The sequence below is a fragment of the Homalodisca vitripennis genome, chromosome 5 (assembly GCF_021130785.1).
Source record: "Homalodisca vitripennis isolate AUS2020 chromosome 5, UT_GWSS_2.1, whole genome shotgun sequence".
In the NCBI taxonomy this organism is placed as follows: domain Eukaryota; kingdom Metazoa; phylum Arthropoda; class Insecta; order Hemiptera; family Cicadellidae; genus Homalodisca; species Homalodisca vitripennis.
In genome coordinates, this window is record NC_060211.1 from 48,431,290 (window position 1) to 48,453,871 (window position 22,582).

The window sequence follows — 22,582 nt, forward strand, 5'->3', positions numbered from 1 at the left end:
AATAATATACTCATGAAAAGGACCTAAATGTTTCAGATATCCAAGATAGTTTTCAGCTAACTCAAATCACTTTGGCTAAGTAGAATTATTCAGCCCTTAGAACATTCAAACGGTCTGGATCTACGTATAACGTTTTGTACTGTAATGTGGTCTGAGGACAGATGGAACATCGGAACTGAATCTGTGCAGAAGGTACATGTTAAAAGTGGTACAAGCAACTTGAACTCTGGAAACAGTTCAACTTCAAAGGAATGCAATAACCAGTTTTTTGAGAATTCTCACTTTGTCCCGGTTGTCAGTATTGTGATTGGTTGTCACTGTGCTTCACCTTGGAGAGTACTTTACTTCCGTATATCAATCTTTTGATGGTGACCAAGGGCTGAAGAACGTTAGATGATTAATATATCTGAACATTAAGTTATCAAATGTTGATATTCCTTCTATATCAGTTAACGTAGTCTTGTCTTCCATAAAGAACCTAAAAATTCACTCAGCTTATGGAGTTTATGGTATTCCTGCACTCATAATCAGAGGTATATCTTATACTGTCTGTTAAGCATGTATTCAGTTTAGGTGGAGTTTATTTCAGCAGTTAATTTTATTCATTATGACTTAGGCAAGTTTTTTGTACAACATAAATGTAAAGTAACTGGTTATTCACACACTCAGTGTGTTGTATGCTTAGACCTCAAGACCTATTTTTGGACACTTGGATTTTTAAGAGAACTGTTGGTTAGGTGCCTTTAACCAGTGGAAGGATTAGTAAGGTGACAAAGTCAGTGGGATTCAAAAATAAAGTCACAGTGCAAATTAGATATTTCTAATTTTAATTTTTCTCTTTGAATGTTCACAGTAATATCTATAAACTCCTTTTGAAGGAAACATCATTTTAATGGCCAAAATCTATTATTTAACATAAACATACTGAATAATATATATGTTATTATGTTGCAATAGTTAGTTTTGTCGTAACAGGTAAAAATATGCACATAGTCCAGTAAAATAAGGATGCAACCTCGGAATGAAAAAGATAATAAGCTAAAATTTTGCATACGTCTTTATTTTGATGGTATAAAACTTACCTCAAAAGTCTCATATAATCAGTGTACGCGTCTTTAGATATTTAAGGTTAAAGTTCACGAAAAATCAGTTTTTGCAATATCTCGTTTCCCTTACGCTAAATGACTTTGAAGGTGGTTAGAGAAATTGTAGAACGGAAAATTTTTATAAAATTTTATGTACGTTCAACCCTTTTTGAGATACAGCGCAAAAGAGTAGGGGACCGCTTACCTGTATATTACGATAATGCGAGGTCAGCCATTAGAATACAATAAATAAAATGAGTTACATTGTTAATTATTCACTTACTATTATTATTATTATTACTTAATACTATTATTATTGTTAGCATTTATTATTCATTATTATTACAAATTTTTTATTATTATTTATTATTTAATATACCATATTTATAGATATTAATTATAAATTACATATTCTCTAAAGAATACTTATTTTATTTTTACCAAACATACAATATTAAAAAGAAATATTTCAAATGAATTTTAATTTATATATTTATTTATTGATCCAATAATTAATTTATTAAAATTACAAATATAAAATATTTGTTATCATTATTAATGATTAATATTTTTGTTTTAATTTTATTCTTGTTCATCATCTTTTTCTTCTTCTTCTTCTTCCTCTGGGCTGTTTCAATATCGGATTCATTACCATCATTCTCGTTTACTAAAGTATCAGAATAGAAAGAGTGAAAAATATCAGGTGCATATTCACTTTCTTCATTGAAACTATCTGAAGTTGATGAAGCGTTGAGGCATGATTGTCCATTACAATGCCCACAAATTAAAGTGCATCGCAATCTTGATTTCCTGCATCCGCAGTTAGAACCACAACCTTTCTTGCAATTGCAAAATAATGTATTCAGCAGTTCTTCTGGTGCTTAGGTGGTAAATAATGTTGTTACTGGTTCCAGTTCATTTTTGCACTACCCCAACCGAATTCCTGGGGTTCTAAATCATTTCCCAACCAAATTTGGGTCTGATAATAGACACGAAGGATATGCTGACGACCTGCTGTACTCAACAAACCAGTGCAGTTATCAAGTCTTGTTGATTTGATTAACTGGGTGTATCAAAAAGACTTCTGATTTCGGAGCATTATACGTTGCTAAGAAAATACGTACTCCATTTTCAAATAATTCTTGTACAGAGCAGTTTTTTTTGTTTAAAATAATTGAGCTGATTGATTTAAATCGTGATTTTTTTCGAACATTTTAATAAACGATATTTTACCTTCTTTTATAAAGCGCAGAAGTCGTATCAAATACACTAAACGCGTGCAAAAATAATATGTGTTTCTTAGAATGAGGGTATTTATCAAAAACTTTTCGATGAATTCAGTTTTGTCTCCACATTACCCTTACCCATTTTTTTGAAAAAAAAATTCTTGTTGATGTGATTGAGCACGTTCCTATCAAGATAACTAGCAAATCAATATCTTCTCTTACAATGACAGAAGTTTTTTTTTAAGTTTAGACTCTGCAATAGCTGTTTCTACAATGGGAACATCAGCGTCATCTCTGGCTTGTTTTTGTAGTGATATTAACAGTTTTTAATTTGTTGATAAGTATGTCTATAAATATTTTTTTATTAGATGAATGCGATAACACTTTTTCTTGGCTGATTGCCACTCCATTGTTTCATCAAAGCGGGAGTTCGTAAGATTTTGTAACACCAGCAGTTCTTCTTAATTGTTCCATTGCTTTAATGTTCTTAGTGTAGTCTGAGTAACCATCAAAACAAACAAACGATACTTGACCCATAATGTGTTTTGTAAATATTTGACGTATTTATTCAAAAATATCAGAGATAGTATCATCTTTATTCCATACAACGCGATGCAAGAGAAATCCCACCATCGATGATATATGTTGTAGTGGTTTCGTCTAGGCATATTAAATAATAAATAATAATAAAAATGTAATAATAATGATAATAATGCTAACAATAATAATAGTATTAAGTAATAATAATAATAATAATAGTAAGTGAATAATTAACAATATAACTCATTTATTTATTGTATTCTACTGGCTAACCTCGCATTATCGTATATACAGCTAAGCGGTCCCCTACTCTTTGCGCTGTATCTCAAAAAGGGTTTGAACGTACATAAAATTACTTCATACAAAAGTTGAAGAGGATTTTCCGTTCTACAATTTCTCTAACCACCTTCAAAGTCATTTAGCGTAAGGGAAACGAGATATTTGCAAAAAACTGATTTTCGTGAACTTTGACCTTAAATATCTAAAGACGCGTACACGTGATTATATGAGACTTTTGAGGGTAAGTTTTTATACCATCAAAATAAAGACGTATGCAAAATTTTAGCTTATTAATCTTTCATTCCGAGGTTGCATCCTTATTTTGCCTTATTTTACTGAGTTAACAGTAATTAGGTTAACTTGAATCCTGCAGCTCTGAAAGGAAACATTTGCAAACATACTTCCATGAGAGGAATGTATTCAATTGTCTCTTAGAATGTGCTACCAAGAGGTTATACTTAGTTCAGGAACATCAATATGTTATTAATTAAGATCAAAAAGTATTGATGAAAAATAAAAAATTTGCCTCGCCTCTCCTGCAAGGATCTCTTGACAGCAGCACAGATGCTTCTTCTTCTTCTATGAGGCGGCCTATTGCCATACACTTAAGCTTCAATAGCATTTTGCGCACCCCGGAAGCACACCACGAGGCTTACCAGTCTACGGTTTCAGCAGTTCCACAAACAACCGAAAACAACCTATCATGTCCTCCTGGAGAAATGCATCACCCTTGTCCAAACTAACAAAGAGTGCATACCGCTCCCTTGCTATTGCAGGACAATCAAAGACCAGGTGTTCAGCAGTTTTCCTCCTGTTCATCACACATTTTACAGAGCGGATCCTTGCAAAGGATGCCGACTCTGTAAAGATGCTTCCTCAGGTGACCATTTCCGTGCTACAGATGCTACCCTGAACACAATATTTTCTAAGAACAATTGCACAAAAGTGTAATATTTGTTTGTAAACTGACACAAGGAATGAATAATATTGCCTTCCAATTCAAAATTTTGTTATAGAAGTACAGTATAAGTATTCTATTTTTAAAATGTATACTCTATATTGTAATAATCTGGAGAAAAAGGAATGTGGATATTTAGATCTAATCAGTTGGTATTACTGCTTCTGTTGGTACAGCTGCAGGAGCTCCAGGAGCAGCAAGCAACGCTGAAGGCTCTGAGACAAAAGGCTCAGGAACAGCTTAACGAGGCAAGGGCGGCTCAGGTGAGTCTAGTTCCTCCAAATTTGGCTCTTAAGTAAGAGGTATATGCAGAAAGTAAGTTTATTGAGGCTCTCATGGCTGGAGGAATTTTTTTCAATATGTTGGCTACACTGCCACGTAGCCTGGTTCCTCTCCTCAGTAACGAGACCGGTTCTAGATCATTACATTGAGAATTGTCTATGTGATAATACTTTTTGTGAAAAATATCAATGTAATCTTCCACCAAGTGCAAAATACGTGGTGTCATCCTGTATCTCGTCTCAATACAAATGTGTATCTCCAATAAGTGTATCTCAGCAATAGAATTTCAGTTTCCAAAGCTAGATGTTTGGGAAATTTAAGGTGATAGTTTGGTTTATAACAGTATATTACTAATGGCAAATAGCCATTAACAGGATCCAATACTGGTCAAATGTCGGTTTTGGTTATATACATTCAGTTGACAAGGAAGATTTTTCTAATCACCATATAGCTGTATCCTTATAGTGTAAGTTTAAATGTCCATGAAAAGTCTTGATCCTTAAAACATTTTCAATAACTAGCATGGTTGAAAAAGAATATAGCAATTTTTTAAGGATCTCATCTTCATTCTATAGAGACAAATGAGATATTGACACCGAAACCTGTGAAGAAAGTTGTAATGGTATTTTCAATCAGTTTTTGTAAGTGGTTGTGGTTGATCTTTGTGTGGGTAATTATAGGTGTGGGTAAATAAACAGTTCTGCATGTAATAATGATTCAAGAAAACTATTATTTACAACCAAATTTGTGTAACCTCTAAAATTTATGTGTTAGTAATAATTAGTTATAACACTCACGTTATGATTTTTTTAAATTTATTTAATAGTTCAAGAACTATTAGAAAAATTAACAGTTTACTTTTAAAAGCGTGTGCTATAAAATATGAGTGATGAAACTCTTTTTATTTAATTTAATACTACAGAGTCAATTTCATTACTGGTCAATTAGCACTATACCAATCTTCAATATGGGAATTCATTAATATTACTAAACATTATAGATCCATATTCACTACATCTACCAATACATACAAAAAGAGAAGTGAAGAAACCAATCCAAATTTTATATATTTTAAACATTAAAAATAATAAGGAGTATCAGTTTCAAAATTGAGTATAAAGATTTGAGGAATTAAGAATGTATTGTTACAACAAAGAATGAGGTAATTTTATTTGTGGTTAAAATTGAATTATTGCTAGTTTGGTTCTTGCTATAACAATAGAATTATAACGGTTTTAAAATTGTTGCAGGGAGTTCTGATGTCAGCTCACGGCATCAATCCAGACAATAACATTCAAGAAAGGCTACAAAACCTTCATCGGTTCTTTGATGCTAGGCATCAGGTTAGTGAGTTTCTTTTTATATACATTGTAAAAGAAGTGGTTAATAAAATTTTCATAAAAACAATTGGTCTCTAATTCATAATTAAATTTATCACATATAATGTCCACAGGATTCTTTATGATCATTTGAACATGCATTAATTTGTTTGCGAATTGTTCCAAAAATGCTGACTAACAACTACAAAAAAATCAAAGGTTAATGGTTTGTGAGTTAATTTATGCCAATGCGGATTTTGTGAAAAATTTGTTACTGGAGACAAAACATGGTGTTTTCTTTATGACCCTCAAACAAAACGTAAGTCCTCTAAATAGAAAACCAAATAAAGAAAACTTTCGCTGGGAAAAAAGCAAGGAAAAAGTTATGCTGGAAGTATTTTTGACTAAAAAGGTTTAATTCACTAGAAGTTCATTCCAGAGAGACAAACAGTGGCCAAAGAACTTTATGTGGAAATCTTTTGGCACCTAATAGATGCCATTAGAAGGAAATGCTCTGAAAATGGGTGGGAAGTAATTGGTTTTTGCTTTTTGGCAATGCCCTGGCACATCGGTCTTTGTTAGTGCCTAATTATTTAGACAAGTACAGTGTTAGCACGCTACAATATCCACCCTAGCTAATTTCTTCATGTTCCCGTGGTTGAAAACATCGTTGAAGGTAAAACAATTTCCAGATGCTGAAGCTGTCAAGGATATGTTAGTGAAAACAACTAAAGAACTTTCACATAATGATTTCCAAAAGTATTTTAAACCGTTGTATGAACATTGAGGCAAGTGTGTTGTTGCAGGATTAGAGTATTTTAAGGGAAATAGATTTGTAAGTTTTTAACTTTGTTAAATATATATAAACCAGTTCTGGAATTTTTTTGACTCAACCTTGTATTTCTTTTCATATTTTAACATCTATTTCATAATTTCGCGTCGCATCATGTATAAACTTTTCCCAACATTACATCTGACTTTTTAAAACCTTAGGTGATAGTAACACCTGGTTGGAAGTTACTGCATTTTAAAACCTCCCACCAGGTCTCTTGTTAAGATATTGGTTCCTTATATAATAGGGTGTGGACTATGCAGTATGCCTGTGGAGAGTTTATGTTGGCTAAATTATTGCAATGCATAATCTTAATTTCAACTGTAAATTCAAGAATGGATAAGATGAAATGGTTATTATCGATAAACATTTTACACACATTTACTTTAGAAGGTGACATTTGCTACAGTAAATTTGTCAGAACATAATTCTTTGTATAGTGAAACAAGATTCAACTTGTTTGACTACTCAAGATTTAGTAAAACAGTCTGTAAATCTGTAATTAAATCAGAATATGACAGTAAATGATTTGTTAGTTTCGAATTTGTTTATGGTATTCAGTTTTCTTACAGCACTGGATATAAATTTCTTTATTCCTTCCTAGCTTACAATTACCTTAATAAAATTTATTTTTAATTTTCTTAAAATTATATTTGAATTATAATTTCTAAAGTTATTACATGATGAAAAAATAAAATTGTATTAAAAAAAGATTTTTATACTTTTTACAATTAAATATGTATATAAATAAAAAAAAAAAACATGGAATTCATTGAAAACCATCAAAAAACAATCATACAGTAATGTTTAGTTCTAAACAATGTTCAGATGTAATATATAATACTCAGTTCAACATAGGAACAGATCTTGCACACAGATCTCTAGAATTGCACTCTTATGCACACAGAAAAGACATCAAACATACCAGTATACAGTGCAAAATGGTATTTAGTTGTTATGACAAACACTTTTGGATAGAGAGGTGGCAGAGAAAAAAGAAAAAAACACAGCTTTTGTCTACCACCTGTTTACATTCCAACACATTCTGCAAGCCAGAAACAGCACATGGACCAGTTGCTTGCTCTGTTCTCTAATAACATTTCAGGTGAACATCAGTCTGGTTTGTTCAGAAACAGCACATGTACCAGTTGCTTGCTCTGTTCTCTAATAACGTTTCAGGTGAACATCAGTCTGGTTTGTTACAGCTGGTCCATGTAGTACAGGAGCTAGATGAGGAGGAGTTGGAGACCTGTGAGATGCAGAACAAGCTGGACGAGCTGCAAGCCAAGAAACAGCACATGGACCAGTTGCTTGCTCAGTTCTCTAATAACATTTCACGTGAACATCAGTCTGGTTTGTTACAGCTGGTCCAGGTAGTACAGGGGCTAGACGAGGAGGAGTTGGAGACCTGTGAGATGCAGAACAAGTTGGATGAGCTACAAGCCAAAAAACAGCACATGGACCAGTTGCTTGCTCAGTTCTCTAATAACGTTTCAGGTAAACATCAGTTCAATTTTTCCCATATCCCAGTAAAATAAACTGTTTCTTGTTTATATATTCCCTAATACGACCAGAGCTGTAGGCAGAAAAATCTTTGGGAAGGAGTTGGTTAACAATGAAACCTTCGTCTATGAAACAGAGCATTATTATCATGCATTTTTGGAGGGGGAGGGAGTCGAATCCATAACTTCCCCCACCCACTGGCCGTGACTAACCCTTTACTTAAATCCATTAATACAATATTTTTTGTCACTATCATTTAATAGTAAATTAAGTGTTTCTTTAATAATGTTATTCTTTTATTGTTATTGTGGTAATATTATATAAGTCTTTTTATATTTTTTGCACTCACTGATAGAATAGTACATTTTTAGTAGGCTTATAGTTTAGCAAATTGATTTTGTAAATGTTCTGTCAGTCCTGAGAAGTCAGGATCAACTCTTACATTTAATTTTTTAGAATATCTGGCTAATCATTGATCATTATTTTATGTTTATTATAATTAAAAAGCTTTCAATTCAATCGTACCATTCAGTTTCAATCCTATTCTGGCTCTTTCTTTTATCAAATTAACTCATAGCTATCTAAACAAAGTTACGAGGGTTATCCAGAAAGTATCAGACGTTTTAAAATAAAGAATTAACAAAGTGAAAATAACAATTTTTACTATTTACATTTATATGGTAAACTCTTAGGATATTTTCCTACATAATCACTATTTAAATTAAGACATTTGGCTTTGATATAATGATGGCTTTGATATGATATAATGTGGTGCTGCAAGCTTTTCAATACCCTCTCTGTAGAATCTGCCACCTGCAAGTTCAGCCACTGGTTTAAACCGGCATGCAGTACAGCGTTAGTGTCAAGTTGTTGTGTAGCGAGCCACATCTACGTTGCTGGAAACCAGAGCCAAATCTAGCTGTACAGTGGATGACTGAAATTTGGGGTTGATGTTCTAAGAGTTCCGTAATCGTGAAATTACGATATTCACAGATTGTTTCATTGAATTCACCACCAATTCATCATCCACAAGACTAGCCAGCCTTACCATTGCAGTGCTCATCGTGAACACTGGTTTGTCCATTTAAAAAACTCAATACATCACTGTCTCACTTGGCTTTCACTTATTATTCTTTGACTGTACACATCACAAATCTGGCAAAATTTTCAATTGGTTTGTGATTTTTGGCCAACAAAAACCTTATCACAGATCACACTTTTATAACTGGCAGGATTTTCAATTTCAACGCATAATCTACCACGGCTGGTTGCGTACTGAGTGTAGGAACACTCTTGATGCCAAGATAGTGGCGCTAGTCCTGCACATTGCCGCACTATGTCAAAACATCTTTTACTTTCTGGACAATCCACATAGATTAGGCAAATTTTTTTCAGAAAAAACCAAAACTTATGATGATCTGTTACTCTACAGAAGATCTGTCAGCGGAGGAGTGTGAGAGAGATGTTGAGAACAAGATGGCGGAACTGAATGCAATGAGAGACACCTTGGCTATCCTGCAGAGTAACATTTCAGCTCAGCTTCAGCCTCAGGCTTCTCAGGTATCTTACCATCATACGTATTGTCTTGTGTAGTATTTAAGGATCTGTCAGTGGAGGAGTGTGAGAGACACCTTCGCTATCCTGCAGAGTAACATTTCAGTTCAACTGCAGCATTAGGCTTCTGAGGTATCGTACCAGAAATACATATTATCTTATTTAGTATGTAAGGATCTATCAGCGGAGGAGAGTAGAGAGATGTCGAGAATAAAGTGGCGGAACTGAAAGCAATAAGAGTTACCTTGACTATCCTGCAGATTAACATTACATCTCACCTGTAGCTATCATACATATTATTTTGTATAGTATGTAAGGATATGTCAGTGGAGGAATATGAGAGAGAGATGTTGAGAACAAGATGGCGGAACCGAATGTAATGAGAAATTTCTTGGCTATTGTGTAGAGTAACATCTCAGCTCAGTTGCAGCCTCAGGCTTCTCAGATATCTTGCTTATTATTTTGTGCAGTACTTGAGGGAAAGCAATAATTATGTAGAAAGTTTAACATAATATTTGAGAATTACTTTAATAATCAGGTGATTAGTATGCATGTCCTTTTCCTGCAAGAATCAGTTGGTTATTTTGTGGGGTTTTGCCACATTTTAAATTCTTAATGAAACCGTAGTTACTTTTTCTACACAACATTAAGTTTGAAGTCATTAATTTGGTTTGTGACTTAAGTGTTAGTGAGTCATTTGGAATAAACGGCAGATTAATTTTTTCAGGAGCGAAGTGTGAAGAAAGAGCCTCAGTCTCGCGCGTCTGTGGAGAAGTCCAACACGACTACTGGGCAGACTCTGATGGCTAAGACTCAGTGAGTTCATATTTAATTAAAATTGATGTTAAAATCTTGGATTTGTTGTTAATTGTGGTCATGTTTATCTAATATTGATGACAGTTTTAAATTCAATATCAAAATCACGTAAAAGTGTCAATTTCCAATATAACAACATTGAACAGTAAGCTATTATTGATTCTGGTAAACACTCATTTTAAGAAAATACAATATGTCAGCTCAAAGGGTCCCAAAACATTATATCATATTTTTCAATTTGTAGGGTGTTACTATGTGAGGATATTATTCATTAAATTCTACGAGGGGTATCCAAAAAGTAAGTTTCCCTGTTCTGTAAAAAGACGCGTACGTAACACAGCGTGCAGCTGTGGGCGGGGATATGTAGCGTGGTTCGGTTGGCAACAGGTGCGCCGGTCACTGGCCCATTGTCACGCTTCTCAGTCAGTTGCTGCCCAAACATCATGGAGACTCCACTGCGTTCTGCCGCCAGTTGCGAAGTCCGTAGTGTTATTCGTTTCTTGACCGCCAAAAACGAAACTGCCGTTGAAATTCATCGTCAGTTGTGTCAAGTGTATGGTGAACATGTTATGTCCGTTCAGATGGTCCGTCATTGGCGTGCAATGTTTTTGGAAGAAAGAGAAAATGTTCATGACGATGAGCGTAGTGGCCGACCGGTCAATTCTCGGCAACCTGACGTCATTAATGCTGTACGAGCAGTTATTGACAATGATAAGCGAGTGACTCGATGAAATTATGGATAAACTGCCGTCAAGTGTTGAAGTTAGCCGGTCATCTGTGCACAATATCATGACAGAAGATCTTCAGCTTGCAAAAGTGTGTGCAAGATGGGTGCCTCGCTTATTGAGCAATGCCCATAAACAACAACGAATGGCTGCTGCCCAGTCTTTCTTGCGATTGTTTGACGATGAAGATGAAAACCTTTTCAGTAGAATAGTCACTGGTGATGAAACATGGATTCACCACTCAACTCCAGAGACCAAACGCCAGAGTATGGTGTGGCAAAAAAAAGGAGAGGCTGCTCCTCAAAAAGCCAAAGTTTTTGAGTCGGCAGGAAAGGTAATGGCTACAGTTTTTTGGGACTGCCGTGGAGTGTTATTGATTGACTATCTTCCTCGTGGCGAAACCATAAATGCAGAAAGGTATTGTGAAGTTCTCACCAGACTTCGGCGGGCAATACAGAATAAACGGTGCGGACTTTTGTCGCGCACGGTTCTGCTTATTCAAGATAACGCCCGACCACACGCTGCTCGTGCAACAATGGAACTTTTGAGGAAATTTAAGTGGGATGTTTTTAGTCATCCTCCATACTCACCAGATCTTGCGCCTAGCGATTTTCATCTGTCATCTGTTTCCGGAGCTGAAAAGACACCTTGGCGGAAGAAATGTGTTTCAGTTCAGTTATTTTTTTTGAGTCTTTTTAATTTTTTCATAATTAATGGAAACTTACTTTTTGGATACCCCTCGTAATAACATAACACCCTTATAAACATTTGCTTTAACCCTTCGTGGATGGCTAAAAATTTGCAGAATACGTCAAATTGCTTGAGACAAAAAAGTTGTGTTATATTTACATGTGTATTTTTTTTTAATTTGAAACTCGTGTGTGAAATAGTTTTTTGTTGTTTTATAACAAAGAAAAGGCATACTTCATATATAAGATCACAGTGTTTTCAATTCACAAAACAAATTTCCCTTACAAATAATAATTCAGTTTGGTTTAAAGAAATATTTTGTTTATTTTTGTAAATTGCCTGAAAAATATGATTTTGAACAGTTTATTTAAAAAATAAATTGGTATGGTTTTGCTCTGATTTTGCGGATATATCAGCAAACTGTCTGTGAAGGGTTAAGCAGGAATTTGTTTCATAGACTTAAAATTGTATTCAGTGCAGTCCAGGCATACAGACAGGAATATTTTTGTATTTTAAAATTCCAACAAGAATTGAAATGTTATATTCAGATGTATTACAGGCAGCTCCACGAGGCCAAGGCCAAGCTGCAACAGCTGCAGAATCTGCTGCGGACTGTGGAGGAGCTGCGGGAGTCAGGCCAGCCAGTACCAGACTCTATCCTGCAGCTGATGGGCAACTCCCATCTGAGTGACCATAGTTCTAGCCCTACACATCCTGACAGGTACACTTGTAAAAATATTTATTTGAAAAGAGTTTTTCTTGGAAAAATAAATTTTTGTTATTAACTGGAATAATTATATTTAAAAGTATACTATGGTATATATTTAAATAGTTTAGTTGTATAGAATGAAAAGGCAATCCAAAATCATTTTAATCAAATTTTAACTTGAAAAGAATGTGTGATTCAATTTGTAGGTCGGACATGTCATCACAAGAACTGAATGTCACTCAGCCAGTGGGTGAGCGGCTGGTGAACGCATGTGAGCGCAGTGAACTATACTCTGAACGTGGCTGTCGCTCGCTCAACTCTTGTGAGCGTGAGAGAGTCAACCATCAGCTGCCAGCCAATGCTGCCAAACACAATAACCAAGAGGTGAGCAGTAGTGCCAACTCAATGAATAATCTAAAGCTCTGAAGTAGGAAATTGTTAATGAAGCCTTATTGCATTCACCTAATTAGGTCCAGTATTCATAAATTAATTTGCATTGATTATGCTGAATGCAATTCAAGTTAGATTTTAATTTAGATATTTAAGATTAAGACCTACCCAAAGTGTGTTCGAGGTAATTATTAGAAGAAATTAGTATGGGGACTATAATGACCATTATAAAGTTATATTATCCATTATTTTGATTTTCATATCCACTCTCAAAACTAAGTCATTATTCACAGCAACAGATCTCCCATTTCGTGATTTGTCATGAACATTTGTCTGCCCTTCACTGAACTTCCTTTCACATCATCCCGTCACTCGTTGCACTTCACTGTAAATCTCTATAATCTGATAATGGATTTCGGCTGCCTTTAGATTCCTTGTGTCCAAAAATCAAATAGCAGACTGAATCTCACAGTTTGCAGGATCGCCAATTGTTTTAAACATTTTTTACAGCTACAGTAAACAAAAAATACAAGACTAACTAACTGTAATGCCATCAGTGTGGAGCTGATGAGCTAAAGAAACAATTGTGCATGTACTGAATACAGTACAATAGTGCTACGGCAGCTTTACAGAGAATTGGTATTTTCTTTCTGAACACACTTCATAACAAAAAGTAATGAAATATGAAAATATTATAACCATGTTCTCCTTAGAGACTGCACGTCTGAGTGTAGAGAAGAGAAGTACTTAAATTAATAACACTTGTACAGAGTGATTCTGTTTGTTGAAAACACTATTACTATTATATTTTTGGGTGGATACAATGTAGATGTGAATATTGAGTTTAGCTCCATTTCACTTTTCACTTAGTGCAGCATCTAAAATGGAGCTGAACTCAATATACCCTTCAATCAAGCCTTCCCACAATAGCTTATGTTACAAAGTAGGGGGGGTTATAGGATATTAAAAAACCACTTAGGGTGTGTTATATTATTTCAAAAGTGTTGTGCTATGTTCGTAGTTAGTAGCACTATTGTAATTAACTATATCAATAATTTATATTTGTTTGAATGCAGATAGTTATGTGAAAAGAATTATCTACAACAGATTAATCCTCTAAAAACACTCTAGAATCTATGTAATGGAATTAATAGTTACATAATCTTTACTAGTTAGAGATGCACTGTTTTGACTGCTTAGTATCAAACTTTGTTTTTGTTTCAGGACAAGCTGGGAACAAAGATGCAGCTAGAGGAACTCTTGCGAAATCAAGACCTGAACATCTCACAACCCCTCCAGAGTATGTATTGCACAATTCAAAAAGTAAAACTGAACAAAATAACATGTTTGTGGATCCTGGAGATTTAGTTTTTACAGTGAAAAGTGTACGGTGTGGTGTGTTTGCAGGCTCCAGTTTCCAAGAGAACAGCACCACCACAGGCACTTGGGGCAGTTCTACACAAGGCACCAGCACCATGGATGACAACTTCAATCTGGAATTTGCAGGGTACTAACAGTTACTGAGCTATGCCTATTATTTTGAAGTGTTCTCGGAACGATGTAACTACACAATTATATAGCTGGTGAAGCTTACATAGACCATGGCAATGAATAATTTATTTGATTCTCTTGAATAACTTAAAGTTGGAGATATTTGAAAAAGGCCAATTTCTCACCACATACAAAAACTTATATGATAGATCACACAATGTATCAGATTGATACATTTTGAATAAGACTTCTTTTTTTATCCCGCTGTAGTTCAATTACAAAAATAATATATAAAACAATCCCTCAACCATTAATGAAATGAAAAATATGCCTAACAAATAATTTTATTGAAAACATTGTTTATTACTTAACCCTTTGAGTGCCACGGGTATTTTCCAAAGGCATATGCATAAAGTGCCACACTGTTTTTTTTGCATATTTGTAAGCTTTTGGGAAAAAAGCTGTTGTAAAATAACTACCAAACAGATTTCCATCATTTTGTTGTTGTTTTTTTTCTTATTAAATGCAGAATATGATACATATTGTTACAAGTAAAATTTGAATTATAAAAATGTCAGTATTTATAAAAAAAGTTTTTTACTTTTGTATAAAAAGTTAAGTTTCAACCTAATTTGAGTGTATACGGTTTTTTTTCTTTATACCATGGTAAAGACCATATAATTCTAAATAAAACCCGTGTGTAATATCTTATTCTAGAATTTTAAAAACATGGCATTATATGCTGCTGCCCGGTACCGACATTTTATAAACTGTACTTCATTTGTCAGAGTTTAGAAATTACTTAGTAATGATGTAGTTTTCCAAATAAATCTAATAAAACATCAATATAACACAAATAAATATGATTAGTAAATGAATAAACAAATACTTGCTAACATATTTACATACAAGTTTACATTTACTAAATAATAACCCTAATAATGTTTACACTGAAAATTCACGTTTTTTGCTTGGACACAACTCAAATCACTACATTACTTTTGTAAAGAAATACAGTAAAATACTGTATAAGTTACTATTTTATTTTGTATTTACTCAAATGCTTGGTTATCGGCACATAAACAACAAGAAAGGCCGTTACGCAACACAGTACTCCTCCGCTACGTCGGTCGCGTGACTGGGAGACAGAATCATCGCACAGGCACTTCGGTATTATCACAGCCCACTGTTTTTGGATGAGTTTTCCTTATCAGAGATCAAAATAAACTTCATTATAGTTCCTTCTCCATAATGAATAAAAAAATACTCGACGAGTCATATTTCCTATCTAAATAGACTCACGAATGACCTGACATTTTAGAATAATGAAACGTTGTTCTTATAGTTTTTGATTTCATTGATTGTCGTAATAACTTGTAAATTCCAAAATAGGTTAAATAAAGTCAGTTGTTTTTAATACTGTAAATTATTTTGTCCCCGATAAGGAAAACTCGTCCAAAAATAGTGGCTTCGTGATAAGTACTAAAAACAACATAAGTTTCACAGATAAAATAGTAGAGAAACAACATAAAACTCGTATTTACTGATAGTTTGGAACCTATTGAATACAGCTGTTTGGTTATTAGGCCAAAATAATTTTGTACTATATAAAATATTATCGAAATACGACAATATTGGCGACGCTGGCACTTTATGCACTTTTCATACCATCAAAATTAGCGACGCTGTGGCACTCAAAGGGTTAAGTATGTTAAAACTTTGCATTTTATTAGAAATATAATTTTGAAATTAACTTTAGGTTTCTAATACATAAATATTATAGTAGATGTATTTATACATAATTAATATAAAAAGTTAATATTTTTAGGGTCATCAGAAACCAATGTTTTATATATTTCTTAATTATTTTTTTAAGTGCAACATAATGTTGTTTGAAAGAAATCAACATTTGTTGAAATTCCAGTGCTATGATAGAATTGTTGTTGAATTGCTTGTGGAATTGAAAGCGATGACTTAGTCAAAGTCAAGTTACCTTTATTTATATTATGCACATGCGGACAATAAATAATATCAACTACAACTAAGTTACTTTAATAATTAAAGTAATGCATTTAAAGTATAAATATAAAGTAATGCGATAACTGACACAACTAAATTGTTTTTTCTTTCTAATTATTTAATATGAAGACAAAAATGGACAGTTAGTGATGGACAAAGAATCAGGGGTTAAAGTGTGGAAAGACTACTTTGAAGAACTCCTGAATTGTGACCACTGTACAAACAGAAGTGTTGACGATAAATTAAATTACCAACATGTACAACCGGAGGTGATGCCACCCTCTACGCAAGAAGTAGAAGACGCGGTAGCGAAGCTTAAATGCAATAAGGCTCCTGGTGAAGACGGAATTACAAGTGAGATTATTAAAAGTGGAGGAAAATTCCTGATAAAAGAAATACATAAACTTATTACAAAAGTATGGGAAGAGGAAATTATACCGGAGGTATGGAGAGAAGCAGTGGTAATTCCTCTGCACAAAAAGGGGGATAAACAATTATGTTCTAATTATAGAGGAATATCTCTTTTGAACACCGTCTACAAGATATTTTCAAAAATATTACTATCAAGATTAAGTCCTTATACTGAAGCAATAATTGATGAACAGCAATCAGGATTTATGAAAGGCAGGTCCACAATAGATCAAATTTGCCTACTTAAACAGGCAATCTCAAAATATTATGAGTTCAACAAAGGCTTCTATGGAATTTTTATAGACTTCAAGAAAGCTTATGACAGCATAGATAGGAATGCTCTATTCAAGAAGATGGAAAAACATGGAATCCCGCAAAAACTAATAAGACTATCAAAAATGTGTATAAGTGACTCAAAGGCCAAAATAAGAATAGATGGAGAAATGTCGGAAAACTTCCTTATCAACACTGGAGTAAGACAGGAAGATGGGATTTCTCCCACTCTCTTCAACCTGGCTGTGGAAGAGGCATTACAAAAAGTTAAAAGACTACAAAGAGGGGTTAAATTAGGAGTGGACCTGAACGTAATGGCATTTGCGGATGATGTAGTGATCTTGTCAGAAAGTTTGGATGACCTCTCCACACTAACAAAAAGTTTTATTAAAGAATGTCAAACAGTAGGCTTAGAGCTAAATGAAGATAAAACTAAAATTATTCATTTTGGAAGACATGCTGGAAATGTGAGAACAAACTTAAGCATTGACAACTACTCGATTGGCTGTGTAGAAAGTTTTAAATATTTGGGTGTAACAATAAACAGCAAAAACGTGGAGGATATAGAGATACAAAGCAAATTAGCTAATGCAAATAGGTGTCTTGGGGCGTGTACAAAACTCTTTACGTCAAGATTGTTGTCACAATGCTCCAAAATAAGAATTTATAAAACAATCATTCAACCAGTCCTAATGTATGGAAGTGAAACATGGACATTAACAAAGAAAAATGAGGGGCGGTTGATTGTTTTTGAGAATAAAGTTCTCCGAAAAATATTTGGACCAATATGTGATGAAGGGGTGTGGCGAATAAGAAAAAATAGAGAATTACGCAATGTATACCAAGATCCTGATATTGTGGCTTTGGTGAAGGCAAAGAGAATTAGCTGGCTAGGACATGTACATCGGAGACAGGAGGGCACAAGGTTAAAAGAGGTCTACCAGGCGGCGGTACCGGCAGGAAGGCGCCCTTTGGGTAGGCCAAAGATAAGATGGTGCGATCAAGTGGTCGAAGATGTGACCCGGTGTGGAGGGTCTGTGGATCTGGCGGAAGACAGGGTGGCGTGGAAGAGGCTCATAGACGAGGCAAAGAATCGACTGAGATTTGTTACGCCTCGGCAGTAAGTAAGTAATTATTTAATATTGTATTTTTGACGTCTATGTTAAATATTCATAGACCTCTATGAATTGCGCAAATAAAGTCTATTGTCATTAAGATTTCATAACAATGTCAGTGTATAAAACTGTTGAAATGAAAAAATTCATTTTTTATTAAATATTCTTTTAATTTTAGTTTATATTTTTTTGTTAAATACTTTAAATTATTTTTAGGTAAAACTAATTCATTCTTATTCCTAGTGTTATAACTATGGGTTTCAAGTCCTAGCATACATAACACATTCTAAAATTTAAAGACTACTGTTAAAATGTTCAGTTCAGTAAAGTGATTTTTAACTGAATCTTTCTTCCTAATTTATAACATCGATCACAGTGCTCTTTTTTGCAGTATCTATTTAAGTTTTTGTTTGTAGACCCTCCATACATATCTATTCTGTGTACAATATGGCCATGGAAAACCATCTTTAACCCTTTGGCTGCTATGCAACGATATATTGTTTTCGGTAATTGTGCCGAAAAATGCTATGCAACGATATATCGTAGTTGGCCTTTGTTCCGGAAAATGCTATGGAACGATATTTCGTTGTTGCGAATTTTTTTTTTCCAGCACTAAATATTACGTTATTTACACGCGGATTGCGGTAAATGACAGTTGAATAAGTTTACTTTTCCTTAAAAATAATAACAACACTTGTATTTGCTGGGTTTTTTTTTATAGTACACTAACGGCAAAAACAGCTGTGATCTAGATAGCACAGGGTAAGTTTTTTGTGTTTTTTTCATTATAGAAGTAAAAATGTATATTTTTGCATGAACATTTCAGTATGTACTCAAAACAACATATGGTTTTAGGTAAAAATGTATTTAAAAAAATAAAAGTTAAATTTAATTATGTTTTTCTGTGTCAAATGTTGAAAAAAAAACAAAAACAAAAAAAAATCTGTTTACATAGTTTTGTATTTTTCAAAATGTATTATTTTTTTATTTTCTTACATATATTATACTACAAAACAAAACATAAATCAATGAATAAAAATAATAACAATACTTGTATTTGCTGGGGTTTTTTTATAGTACACTAACAGCAAAAACAGCTGTGATCTAGATAGCACAGGGTAAGTTTTTGTGTGTTTTTTCATTACATGAGTAAAAATCAATATTTTTGCATGAAAATTTCAGTATGTACTAAAAACAACATATGGTTTTATGTAAAAATGTATTAAAAAAAATAAAAGTTAAATATTTAATTATGTTTTTCTGTGTCAAAGTTGAAAAAAAAAAACAAAAACAAAAAAAAACAAATATATTTATTTATTTGTTTACATAGTTTTGTATTTTTAAAAATATATTATTTTTTATTTTCTTACATATATTATACTACAAAACAAAACAAAAATCAATGAAATGGGTTAAAATTTGAGGAACTTATGATTTTTTTAGTAAAACTCTACAAATTCACCATTTTAGGCTTAGCACGTTTGGGATAACATGTCAAAAAATTCTTAGCAGCCAAAGGGTTAAAACCGGTAAACTGCACAAATAAGACAGCCTTTTAATAGCATGAGTTCCAGAATTAATACGATTAACTATTCACACAGTGTGCAAATTCCAGCTAAGGTTATGATGAGATCTAGAAATTTTATGTTATTAACTTGATCCAAATAGATATCATTTATTAACATATTAGGACTTGAATGTTTTCTATCTTTTTTTGTACTGAAAGAGATGAAGTTAGTTTTTATTCTGTATTTAAAACAAATCTATTATCAAGGACAAATTTTTGTAATTTTGAAAGTTCCAAATATGCAGTTGATATTGTTAACAATTTTTCATTAGTTGCTTGCAAAAACCTGTCAATTTACTTTGGTTGGTACAGATCTTAGACACTCATAAAAAAGGTACATATCCGAAACATTTCTAAATGTTGTGTCATCTGGCTCTAGAAAAGACTGAAAGCAACACTCTTTGAATATTGTAGTTTCTTTATGTATATATCATAATTTTAAATAATTTTTTTACAATAAGAGTTACATTACATTCTAGAAACACCATTAATAAATATACTTTGTAGTTTTTACATTTTAAATTTATCTATTCTATTGTTATTAACCCCATAACAGCTTTAGCAGAATTAATTTATCACTGACTTATGACTAAAGAAGAGCGAACTTATGAGTTAATCCGTTTTGCAACAATGGCCGAGCAAAATAAATGACAGTAGTCGTTGACTGTTAGCCACTAGATTGTGTGGACTTGCTGATTGGCTCATGTTAAGATGTGTAGTTGGCTCAATGCATAATGTGCGCCAAGAATCACGTTACCGGTGCAGTGATAGCGAAGTAAGTTTGTGCGTGGCTTCTTGCATCAAGATTTTCCATACCGTACCGTAAAAACTATTACAACCAGCGTTCACAAACAAATGTGTGGAAAAAAGTGTTGTACTTCAATTTTCATTCATTTCACACAAAAGACCTGTTAATTCAACAACAAAAACAAGTCAAAAAGGTGTTTTTCCACATTATTAGTTTAAAACAATTATTTGACTTTTTAGTTTATTTTCAATAAGTCTTTAAGAGGTTAAGAATCTTGAAATGTTTGAAAATATTAGTAGAAATATTGTCCATGTTTCCCACGTCTATCAAAGTAAAATACAGAAACCAGTGCATCCTTGCTGGTAAAACACAGTTGACATAGCTCGATGTTCCAGGGACCTGAACGAGTCAGCCAGCATTAAGAATGCCACCGGAGCTGTCCAGCCTCACAATGTTTGGAGGAAACCTTCCACAGGTCAGTCTTGTATAAAGGGTGTTTCAAAGAAATTTACAACTTTGAAAATTCATATAAATTTATTCAAAAAAGGTACAGTGCTGATTTTAGTGTTGTTTTAAAGAAAAACACATCAAGTTTTCTTTACCTTAAACTAAAGATGTTCTATGTGGCTTCCGTTGGTTATCTTGCAGACATCTCATCGGTAGTCGATTTCTTTCCAAACTAGCACTAGCTTTGCAGGTGTAACTTGCTCACCGGCGATATAGATTCTTGCTCTTAAGTTTCGGTAGAGTGGCGGGCAAAGGAGGTACATAGACCATATCGTTGATGAAGCCCCATAACAAAACGTCTAGAAGTGTCAGGTCTGAGGAGCGTGGGCCATGCAAGTGGTGCAGCACGGCCAGCTCATTGACCTGGAAAGCTGTCAATGAGAAATTCCCAGACATCATAGTCTGATAGTGTGGTGGTGCGCCATCTTGCATGAAGTAAACGTTTCATTCTCGGTTATCCTTATGGATCTATGGTATCAAAAATTGTTGATACATATCTAGGTTCACCATTCCATTGATTATTCTCTCTTAGAAAAAAGGGGCCATACATTTTCTTCTTGCTCAACGTTCAAAATATGTTCAGTTAAGGACTATCATGATGCAATGTTACATGTGTATTTTCCTTGCTTCAAATCCTACAGTTATGTGTGTTCACATTGCCACTTAAGTGAAAAGTTGACTCGTAACAAAAGATTATGTTGTTCAAGAAATGTTTATCATCATCCAATCAATTTAACATATCTGCAAAGAAGTTCTTCAGGGTAATTTTATAAGTGTGTTTAATTGCTTGTAAAAGTGACAAATCTGTACATTTTCTCAACGCATGTTAAACTATTGTATGTAGGACTTGCAGCTCACGAGATTTCACAATATTGTCGGGTTGATTTCGTAAGGCTGTTGACAAAACTTTGCCTCATTTGCTCAACAACTTCATCAGTTGTGCTTGGATGACTTGATGATTTCTTATGTTTTACTGAGTATCCCGTTTAAAAAACATTTATGCCACTCAGGCCTACTAGGAAGATTTTTAGCGTACTTGGTACGAAAATTATGCTCAACTGTTTTTGCCGACTTTGATTCTACAAACTGAAACACAACACACAGCTAGCACACTCCAGTCCAGTAAAAGCAGCCATCCTTAACATAACTGCCGCTACCGTTTGTGGTGCGATTCTGTACTAGCGAACTATACGAGTCAAAACTTGGTGTGTTTCCCTTTAAAACAACAATACAACCAGCACCGTACCTTTTTTGAATAAATTTATATGAATTTTCAAAGTTGTAAAGTCCTTTTTGAAACATTTTGTATACCTGGAACTAAAGTACATTAATCATAATAATGTTTTGATTTTAAGAACCATAATATACATTAATAAGGACTGAAATTTATATTAATCCAGAAGATATACTCATTATACAGTTTGGACATTTTAATGTGTAAAGCTACCAGTGTGAAAAATATTCCAATTGTCTACACAATATTACTTGATTGACCCAATTCATACTCCTCACTTGATTAATATTAAAGCCACATACTGATTTT

At 33.6% G+C, this 22,582-nt stretch overlaps 1 protein-coding gene across 4 annotated transcripts in view; it reads left to right on the forward strand.

Moving 5' to 3' along the window:
• LOC124362114 overlaps nucleotides 1-22,582 on the forward strand; it is a 79,064-nt gene that overhangs the window by 23,349 nt on the left and 33,133 nt on the right. For 3 of the 4 annotated variants that reach the window (XM_046816314.1, XM_046816311.1, XM_046816315.1), the window contains 10 exons: nucleotides 4,265-4,351; nucleotides 5,621-5,713; nucleotides 7,886-8,018; nucleotides 9,457-9,584; nucleotides 10,306-10,394; nucleotides 12,369-12,530; nucleotides 12,725-12,902; nucleotides 14,133-14,208; nucleotides 14,316-14,415; nucleotides 20,928-21,007. In XM_046816314.1, the coding sequence (XP_046672270.1) occupies nucleotides 4,265-4,351; nucleotides 5,621-5,713; nucleotides 7,886-8,018; nucleotides 9,457-9,584; nucleotides 10,306-10,394; nucleotides 12,369-12,530; nucleotides 12,725-12,902; nucleotides 14,133-14,208; nucleotides 14,316-14,415; nucleotides 20,928-21,007 (1,126 nt within the window). Of the gene's footprint in view, nucleotides 1-4,264; nucleotides 4,352-5,620; nucleotides 5,714-7,726; nucleotides 7,860-7,885; nucleotides 8,019-9,456; nucleotides 9,585-10,305; nucleotides 10,395-12,368; nucleotides 12,531-12,724; nucleotides 12,903-14,132; nucleotides 14,209-14,315; nucleotides 14,416-20,927; nucleotides 21,008-22,582 lie in introns of all 4 variants that reach the window. The other variant, XM_046816313.1, reaches the window with a different exon arrangement.